This window comes from Oratosquilla oratoria, chromosome 18, assembly GCF_046742065.1.
Source record: "Oratosquilla oratoria isolate Oo_2021 chromosome 18, ASM4674206v1, whole genome shotgun sequence".
NCBI classification, from domain to species: Eukaryota; Metazoa; Arthropoda; class Malacostraca; order Stomatopoda; family Squillidae; genus Oratosquilla; species Oratosquilla oratoria.
Window position 1 is genome coordinate 1,231,844 of NC_134794.1, and position 10,657 is coordinate 1,242,500.

The 10,657-nt window shown below is 38.0% G+C and overlaps 1 protein-coding gene across 4 annotated transcripts in view; it reads left to right on the plus strand.

Annotated features, from left to right (window-relative positions):
- The first annotated feature begins 1,218 nt into the window (after positions 1-1,218).
- The window catches only part of LOC143034970 (sorting and assembly machinery component 50 homolog A), a 39,032-nt gene continuing 29,593 nt past the window's right edge, over positions 1,219-10,657 (plus strand). For all 4 annotated transcript variants that reach the window (XM_076201318.1, XM_076201319.1, XM_076201320.1 and 1 more), the window contains exons 1-2: positions 1,219-1,316; positions 10,585-10,644. In XM_076201318.1, the coding sequence (XP_076057433.1) occupies positions 1,296-1,316; positions 10,585-10,644 (81 nt within the window). In that variant the 5' untranslated portion in view covers positions 1,219-1,295. The remainder of the gene's footprint in view (positions 1,317-10,584; positions 10,645-10,657) is intronic.

Here is a 10,657-nt window from a genome sequence, read left to right on the forward strand (position 1 = left end):
TTGCCCCTTCATGTAATATTCTATTTGCATCTATTCACAGATGCCAAAGGCCCCACGTAGATGAATAGAATAGCCTGGCGATAACTCTCACTCAACTTACCTTCTTCCTGGCCTTCAGCGTTATTCCCAGCAATGATCTCCATTCTCCTCTGTGCACTGTGTCTTCGGCAAGTTTCAAGTTTCACATCTTTAAATCATAGCTGACATTATACTCTAGTTATAAAATCTACGTTTCTGACAAGGGTAGTGAATAAGTGGAACATACTCACTGAAAATGTAATTACTAGCACAAGTGTAAGTATATTTAAAAACAGATATGACCAGTTTGAGACTTTAAGGTAGTCCAGAAGAGGCAGCCCCTTATGAGCTTTAAGCTCTCTTGCCTCTTTTACTTTCACTAAGGTAAGCATACATCTTCTATAGTTACCACACTTTACAACTAATTGTGATACACCTTTTTAATCTTACTTTCATCATTTAAGTATGTTTTAGCATGCGACCTAAATAGTTTTACTCTTCACCTTCTTCGAGATTCTCACCATCGGTTACAATTGTTTTACTTTGATCTTTCGAGTTAAATTTACTATCCACGGAAGGAACTTCACAATTGTTGTCAAAATTACTTGAAATGTGAAATGGCACTTCATAACACTGGCTGAACAGAAGGTAGTTTCGGGCTGCCCCAGTATGCCACAAAATGTCAAATGTTTGCCGTTTTCCAAACAGTTCAAATTATAATTGTTTGAAAAAAAGACAAGCTTTCGACACATTGTGGCCTTCCTGAGGACGCCCAAATCTTCAGAGAACCGAAATACATGTTCTGTTTTTGTATTGTCCCTGACACCATGGACGTCAAAGCGTTATTAACATAGCGAAATCGCCATTTGTGGGATATGATATTTCATTGACCACTATTCCAGTGTTATTTGGCATGGTGTGTTAAATACTGTATACATATAATATTACTTGTTCCAGTATACAAGAACGATACTGTAATCAGAACAAAATTCTACGGAGTCATGGAAAGCTCCAATGTACACTTGTTTTCTTTAAAAGACGCGCGTTAACAATTCACATTCATTATATAATTGAAAGTATATGTTTATCCATCAATTTACAACGAAAAAAAATTGAGCTAATGTTAGTGCAAATAGGGGTATTTCTAGTGAATGTGGTAAGTTTTTTTCTTCCATACATGAATTATTCGATCTGTTTATTTTGCAGCCGACGAGGCCGGCCAAGGATATGAGGTTGTAAACACGGGAGTTTGAGGGACCTCATGAAATAACATCACAATGGGAACTGTGCACGCAAAGGTAAGCAGCTCAATGAAATAAATGGCAAGTGATAACTTGTTAGACGAATGATATTAAGGTTAGGTTTCTGTTTGTAACCAGAAGGTTATGTAATTTGACAAAGGATTTTAGGACGGTGAAAGGATCATGTAGTAGCTTGTCAATACATGATTGTATGGGTAAATGTGTGAAATTCCGAAATGGGCGTGATCTGGGCTGCAATGATTTTATGACGATAACACATAAGCGTTTATTTTCTTAATGTACATTGCTTATCTACATGATAGAGGATTAACGAAGTGGTGGGTAAACATGATGATGATTATGAGGTCACTATACATAATCGGCTGTAGCTATATTTAGCTGTAGTAGGTGTGTCATGTATATTTTCAAAATGGAACTATTACTCCATAGTGACAACATATATGTTTCACAGTCAAAGTAGAAAGGCTGGAGATTCCTACTGATACTGAAATATCATGTTTTGATGAACAGATAAGCTATCACTGCAATTCAAAAATAGCTGGAAAAATGCCCAAACATATGTGGACAAGCTAGAACACTGGTTTAGAAAAAATAGAATGGACTTTTCCTCACTGAAATTGCCTACAGAGAGATGTAGGCATAAGTGCATAATTTCAATATTTGATTACTTGAAAAGTATGCATTGGCGACGGACATGATGTACACCATCATTCATATCACAACATTTTTCACCAGAAACACATAAGCCACATATCAAAATCGTTGGTTGGGTGAAACTATAAATTGTCCCATTATTTACTTCAGCCTTCTATGAATCAAAGAAGTATTCAATTGAATAAATGAACTCTTCCATTGGAATAGAACCCAAAAATCCTGAGCCTGAGCCTCACTTGCAATACTCGCATAACCTTCAGGCTACACATTCAAGACTTGACAGTGAAAGTTAAGACGAAGAAGATAAATGAACTAAGATAAATTGTAAGTACAAGCTTTGGACTGCCAAAGGAAAAACATAATCTCAGGACTGCCAAAGGAAAAACATAATCTCAGTCTACTGACTACAGACAGGACTCGAGAACCATACTTCAACTATGCTCTCACAGCATGTTTTCGAACAATTGAGAAAACAAGCATGGACATCTTTTGGACTATACAAAATTAAGCATTGAGAATTATAACAGGATATACTGAAACAACCAAAGTAGGACACCAAAATCTTCCCCGTAAAATGTCACATCAGAATAAGTACTCAATTGTATGCAAGACCCCTTGATCCAATTCCCCCATCTCATCACATTGCATGAGCACAACTGGCATGGAGGAAAGCAGAGGAGGGATGGAGAACCCTAAACTTTAATGAAGCCACTGTCAGCTCCCAATCACAAAGTGATGCAAGACCCCTCACCTCCACAAGAAGGTAGTGGCCCCTACAAGGTCTCCGAATCAGGCCCAGAAAGTCAACCTAATTCCCTCCTTTACTTTCTACCAATATGCCTCCATTTTTTTCATCTCTAAGTAATCATAGCTGTTTTTCCACTACTCTATCAATATATTGAAATTGACCTATACCAGAAGTCTAATTTCTTTATAGTTTCTTCTTGAAGTGACTTGTGGGTAAATCTGGGGGTTGTTGCCAGTTACTTGGTAATCATGGGTCTCCTGCAAGAGAGAGTCTGAGAAATGAACTGATTTATTAATTTATTTCTCTTTGATTTTACAGTGTAAGACATCCTTTGCCCATCTCCTCCCCACCCCCACTCTTTCTCTTTCCACACACACACACACACATATGTGTGTTTGTGTATTTACCTAATTGTAGTATACAGGAAGGAGCAATGCATATTGGTTCCTGTTTCCTAATCTTCAATTTATCATACCTAGCCTTAAATTCATATAGTTCCAGTTTATATACTTGATTTCCAATGATCACATTCAGATTTGCATTCCTGTAGTGTTCCAGCTTGGGCTATATCTCCTTCAAAGCCATTCCAAGTACATATGCTTCTGTATGGAAAACTGTATTTCTTCACATCCATTAGACATGTAGTCTTCCCTAATTTGTTCTCATGACCTCTTAAAAACCTCCTACCTATCCTTAATCAAGAGATCACATCTGTCAATGAGATCTATCCCATTTAATGATCTGAATACTGTAATCATATCACCACCTCTTCAATCTTTCAAAAGTTGACAGACCTAGTGCTTTTAGTCTTAACTCGTATGTTTTGTCTGCCAGGCTGGGGACCAGTTTGGTTGCTACCCTTTGTAATCTCTTGATCTTGCTTATATTCGTCACAGTATGGGAACCATACCACTGACGCATATTCTAGTCTTGGACAGCTCAGGGTTTCAGTGAATTTTTTCATCATCTCTTCATCCATATAGCAAAAAGCCACTTTAATTTTGTGCAGTAGATGCATCTCTCCCACAATTCTGCTGATATGTCTGTTAGGTGACAGGTTGTCTTTTATCAACACTCCCAAATCTTTCTCCTTTGATTTTGTAATGGGTTCACTTTGGTTGTTGCTGTTTGTGCTTTATGTTCCAGTCTGATTTTTTTTTCTCCCACTAATTCTTCTCTCACTTCCACTTCTTCCTCTTCTTCTTCATTCATATGATGAAACACCACTCTTCGTTCATTGGCAACTTATAAGTCTCACCTAGTGGTTTTATGTCAACAGATCATCTTTGAATAATATTATTAATATTCCTTTGCATTTTGATGGGTGGGGGATGGGGGCTGAGGAAGTATGTATGAGAAAAAATTTGTCACTGCCTGAAGGGATTTCTCCCCGTCTTCTCCTTTTCTGCATGAGGGGACGGAGAGGTGGGTGTCGCCGAATTTATGGAGTGGCCTTGCTGTGGATGTGCTGTGTCTTGCGACACTGCTTCTGACCCAGGGCAGTGGGCGAGATGCAGGCATGACCCGTCATCCAGGAGGTGCCAAGATAAGAGGGTGGAGGGGAATGGAGTGTGATAGGGATGGAATGGGTGGGAGTGATTTCTATGCCTTTTTCTTTTTGGCTACCCCCCCCGTGTAAGGGGGAAAAAGCCTTTAGTATATGTATGATGTATGTATCAGTTTTATAACTTTTTGGCAGTCTTTCTACTCTGGCCTACTTCCAGGAATATACATTTCCTTGTGTTGAATTTAACCTCCCACTTCTTCTATAGGTGAAACCTGGGGCAGTGGATTGATTGGTTTCAGTCATAAACCTTATTTAGGTGTTTCTATAGCAGTTTATGGTCCTCTTCACCCTTCACCCTTTTAACAATTTTGGCATTATCAACAATTAAGTTCACATAGCTGACTTCTGCATACATTTGTCATACACTAGAAACATTTCGTATGCCAGTACTGATCCTTATGATATTCCGCTAGTCACCCTCATCATCTTTCACTGTTGCTCAAACAAAACTGTATAGAGTGAGTGAAAGAGTGTATATGTGGTTCGCCATGGTCTTGGATCATATGCTGGACTTGTGATTAATATCTATTGCCCAACCAGATGAGACCTCAGAGCTCATATATGGCCTGCATTATGGGTAATGATGTGATTCACCATAGTCTTGGACCATGTGTTAAACTCATGGTGGACAGCTATTACCTTCCCAGATGGAGCTCAGAACTCATATATCACTGATTTATGGGTAATGCTGTGACCTTGCACACATCTGGAGAGAAATGAGAAACACGGAAAAGGAAGACTGTTGTATAACAAAACTGTCTTTGGGAAACTTGGAAAATTCTTTCAAAAAGCAAGTTGGGAAAAATTCTATAATGAAGAAGCACAGGTGGAAGAGAAATGGATGATTTTGAAAGAAATCTATAATGGAGTGGATAAATGTGCACAAAAAGAACAGGAAAAGGTGTACATTAAGTGCTGGTATAACAAGAAATGTAGTGAGGCAAAAGATAGGAGAGACAAAGCTTGGAAAAGATGGAAAAAATCAAATAAACCTGGAAAGTGGCAAATATAAATCAACCTAAGAAATGAATATGTAAAGATATGCAGGGAAGAAAAAAAGAAACTATAAAAAAGAATCAATCAATCAATCAAATCAGCCATCCTGAGTCCACTGCTGAACAAAGGCCTCCTTCATAGCATTCCATGATTCACACGACCGTGCCACTCTCTGCCACGTCACTCCTGCAAACTTCTCGATCTCGTCTCTCCACCTTCTGTCTGGTCTCCCTCTTCCACGCTTCCTATCTCGCGGCGTCCATTCAGTAATGCATTTGCTCCATCGCTCATCAGTCGTTCGTACCAACTTACCTGCCCAATTCCACTTCCTCTCTTTTATTGCTTCCACAGTATCTTTCACTCTAGTCTGCTCTCTCACCCAACTTGCTCTCTTTCGGTCTCTCAGTGTTATTCCCATCATTGATCTCTCCATTCTCCTCTGTGCAGTCCTTAGCTTTCTTTCCATCGCCCACGTCAGCTTCCAAGTCTCACATCCGTAGATTATTGCTTGTAAAATGCATTGGTTGTAAACTTTACGTTTCAAACATAAAGGTAGAGAGCCTCTCAGGATTTTATTATACTTACCAAACATTTTCCAACCAATTGTAATGCGTCTTTTTATCTCGTTATCATGATCTTTCGTCACCTTCACCATCTGACCTAAATAATTATACTCTTCAACTTCCTCAAGACTCTCATCATCAATTACAATCTCTTTACTTTGAACTTTCGTGTTGAACATTACTTTGGTTTTACTCTTACTCATTTTTAAACCTACTTTGAGACTTTCTTTGTTTAGATCGCTCAGCATATCTTGTAAGTCTTCTGCTCTTTCTGAAATAAGAATAATGTCATCTGCAAATCTTAGGTGGTTAAAATATTCGCCATTAATCTTCAAACCTTTTTTTTTTCCTAACTTAACCTTCTAAAAATATCTTCCAAACAAGCTGTAAATAATTTGGGTGAAATTGTATCGCCTTGCCGCACTCCTTTCTCAATTTTGATCTTTTCTGTATCTTTATGAAGTCAAACTATAGCGGTACCTTTCGAATAAATTTTTTCTAAAACTCTTACGATCTGTTCGTTTGTACCCTGTTTGCGTAGCGAGTTCAGTATTGCTATTTGTTCTACTGAATCAAAGGCCTTCTCGTAATCTACAAAAGCTAAACAGAGAGGTATACTATATCCTGTCGTTTTCTCGATTAGTTGGTTCATCACCTGCAAATGGTCTAAAGTTGAATATCCGCTTCTAGAGCCTGCCTGTTCTCTCGGTTGGTTTCCATCAAAAACTTGGCCTAGTCTATTTGTAAGGATCTTGGAGAATACTTTATATACGTTTGATAGCAAGCTAATCGGTCGATAGTTACTAAGGTCCTTCTGGTCTCCTTTTTTATGAAGCAAAATCACTATAGCATTGCACCACGCATCCGGAACGCTCTCTTGACATAAGCACTGGGTGTACAACTCGGCTAATTTAATATGAACTAATTCACCAGCGTCTTTCAGTAGATCTATTGATATACCATCTTCCCCAGGTGCTTTTCCTCTTTTCATAGTTTTTAGAGCAAATTGTACTTCTTCCTTTGTAATCTCTGGTACACTACTAACGTCTACACATGAATCTACTGACTCAACTACGGCCTTCGACGAGTAAAGCTCTTGGTAAAATTCTTCTACTCTTTTTACCATTTTGTCTCTACATTTAATTATTTCTTCATTTCTATCATTCAAACATATAATTTGCTGTCTTCCTAAAGTATGTTTGCGCTTGGTCACTTTAATACTTTTACCTTTCCAAATAGTTTCCTCTATTTCATCCATGTTTCTCTTTCTTTTCTCTAATCTCTGCCTTTTGTTGATAAGCTTGTTTAGTTCTACTCTTTCTATTTCGTCTCTCCTGCTTTTAATCTGCATGGTCCTTCTTCTTTTAATTAGGTCATTTGTAGCTTTGGAGTACTTGTTTTCTCTAATGTTTTTTGTACTTCCTACTTTCTCTGCTGATTCCTTAATGATATTCACTAAATTCACATTGATATCTTCCACGCTGTCCTCGTTAGTTCTTAGAGCTTCGAATCTATTTTTAATTTCTAACTGAAATTTCTTTTTATTATCCTTAACCTTTGCAAGGCTTATTTTCCTTTTTAATACTAGTTTGTTTCTCTCGGCTCTGAAGTTGAATTTAGCTGTGCATCCTACCATTCTATGGTCACTACCTATGTTGACTTTATTTATCACCGTAACATTGCTAACGCTTTTGCTCTCATCTCCTAATATGAAGTCTATTTCATTTTTTGTTGTTCCATTTGGACTTCTCCACGTCCATTTACGACCTACACGCTTTTGGAAGAAAGTGTTCATTATCCTCATATTGTAGTTCTCTGCAAAATTGACTAACATCTCACCTCTGTCATTTCTTTCACCTACTCCAAACTTCCCAATGCACGTCTCATCTCCCATTTTCTTCCCTACTTTAGCATTAAAGTCTCCTATTACCAAAGTGTACTTACTTTTTTCTTGATCCATTACTTGACTTAAATCATCATAGAAGGACTCAATTTCCTCGTCTGAACTCTGTGAAGTTGGTGCATAAACCTGAACTATTTTTAGAGTGTACCTTTTACACAGCCTAATCACAATCCAAGCTACCCTGTCCGATAAACTACTGAATTTGATTACGTTACCCGCAACCTCTCGGTTGATCAAGAATCCTACTCCACTAGATCTTTCTTTGTCCTTACCTCTATAGTAGAACAGGTGGTGACCATCTTGTAATTGTATCAGCTTTTCTTCCATTCTTCGGACTTCGCTCAGTCCTACGATGTCCCATTTGATGTTGTCTAGTTCTTCCATTAAACTCTCCAGTCTGTGGTCTTCTGAGAGACTTCTTACGTTGTAAGTATAGATCTTCATTTTCTTCATGTTCTTTAATGTCCAAGACTTGGATCTGCTTGGACAGTGCTTACTCACATTCGGTGGCACACTGCCCGTAAGCACACGAGGCAATGTGGTTGGACCTTTGGGTGACGATGATCCAACAGGAATGCCTGGTTTTCTTTTGATTGTGCTATTCATATTCATGTTGGCTATGAAGGGGGGCTGGCAGTAATCTCACCTCCTTGTCAACTGGTTTCTGGTGAGATATTTCTTTGGTGTCACCTTATTCATTATATTCGGTGAAGCCCTATTACTATAGGGTGTCCAATGGTCCATGCCGTCATTATGACGGTACCCCATATATCTATGAGGAATTTCCCTGTTTGCCATCAGGGACGTGTCAGTTAGCAGTGGGTCCTGCAACTGTGTGTTTGAGCTGTTCTTTGTCTGATCTTTCTTACAAAACCTGTTCGATATGGGTGACCCTGCAGAGATTTCCTCTCTATCGACATAGCTTTTGTAATCATGAAGATTCTCAAGCCTATCCACCACGTCAAGGTATCAACTCTCGGATAGGAAAAAGACATAATAGACAAATGTAAATATCAACCTAAAGTATTCTATAGATATGTAAATAGTAAACTAAAGAATAAGCAGGAAATAGTAAAACTACATCAAAGGAACATGGAATACACAGAGGATATAGACATGGCTGAAATTATGAACAAACTTTTCATATCCTTGTTCACTAAAGAAAACATACACAATTGAGATGAAGGTAGTGGAGAAAGATCTCCCCCAATGAGAGAAATAACTGTGACACAGAAAGAAATAAAGGACCAAATAATGAACCTTGATGTTAGAAAATCACATGGCCCAGACAGAATTGCAAACTGGATACTAAAAGAATGTATAGATGAACTAATGGACAAAATATATAAGATAATAGATTGGTCACTCAAAGAAGGAAAAATATCAGAAGACTGGAAAATAGATTAACAAAACTTCTGGAGGAGAACAATATACTAAATCCAAGACAATATGGATTTAGACTGAGGGAAGGTCATGTGCCACAAACTTGATCTGTTTCTATTCAAGGTTAATAGATATAATACAAGAAAGGGACAGATGGGTAGACTGTGTTTTCCTGGACTTGCAAAAGGTGTTGGATAAAGTACCACAAAAAAAAATTATTAAGAAAATTCAAAACTACAGGAGATATACAAGGAAAACTATTGAAATAGAGGATTTCTTGAATGGAAAAAAAATGTGTAGTGATCAGAGATAAAAATTCTACTTCGGAAGAAATGATTAGTGGTGTCCCACAGGGATTAGTACTGGCTCTGATAATGTTTGCTATATATGTAAATGACATGGATGAAGGTGTAGAATGTTACATGAACTTCTTTGCAGATGATGCAAAACTACTAAAGAAAGTAAGTACGGAAAAAGATTGTGAATTGCTACAGAGATCTGAACAAGGTCTGGGAATGGAGTGAGAAGTGGGAAGTGGACTTCAACATTAAGAAATGCAGTATAAAGGAATTTGGAAAAGTAAAAGGAGAATATCAGGGCAATATAAAATCAGTGAGAAGGAAGTAAAGAAAGTTGGTTCCGAAAAGGACCTAGGAATAATCATTACCAAAGACATATCCCCAGACAAACAGATAAACAAGATAGTTGGAGAAACCTACAATTTGTTAAGATTAATAAAGGTGACTTTTAATTGGATGAGGAAATGGTAAAGAAAATACTAGTCACACTGATAAGACCAAGATTGGAGTATGCAGCAACACAATGGACACCCAGTATAAAAAAGAATATAAGGAAAATAGAAAGAATCCAAAGAGCAGTGACAAAGATGGCCCCAGCACCTTCAAAACTGGCATATGAACAAAGATTGACTAAACTGGAATTACCAACCCTGGAACAAAGAAGAGAAATAGGTGGTCTATTAGCCATTTATAGAATTATGAAAGGCATGGAAGTCCTTAATTGAGAATACTTGTAAAATTTGGATAGAAGAGAAACAAGGGGACATGAAAAGAAACTCAAAGGACAGTTATAGAAGAGATCTGAAAAAAAACAGCTTTCCACAGAGTGGTGATCTCTGGAACATATTGGATGAAATAATAGTGTGTGCAAACACCATACATGAATTTAAGGACAAACTAGATGTTGTGAGATACAAAGACTGGACACGAGCGTAGCTCCCCTTCCCGTAAAATATAACTAGGTTAATACAACTCCCAACTCCTTGCCCACCAGAGTTGGAATGTTGGCTCACAGTGCAGCACTGCTGAATTTTTTTTCAGCTATGGGTGGTACCCAAACTTAAATCACTAAATTAGCAGGCAAGTGTAGTACCACCATGCCATCAAGTCGAGTGTGTTTTGTCATGGAATAGAATGTGGCAGGGTTGAATGATTATTGGTTCAAGATGTTAATTTGTTCTTGTTTTGCAGAGCCCTGAATCTGATCCTGAAGGGCAACAGAATCAGAAGGTGGACCTCAGTGGATTAAAGGTAAAACTGGAAG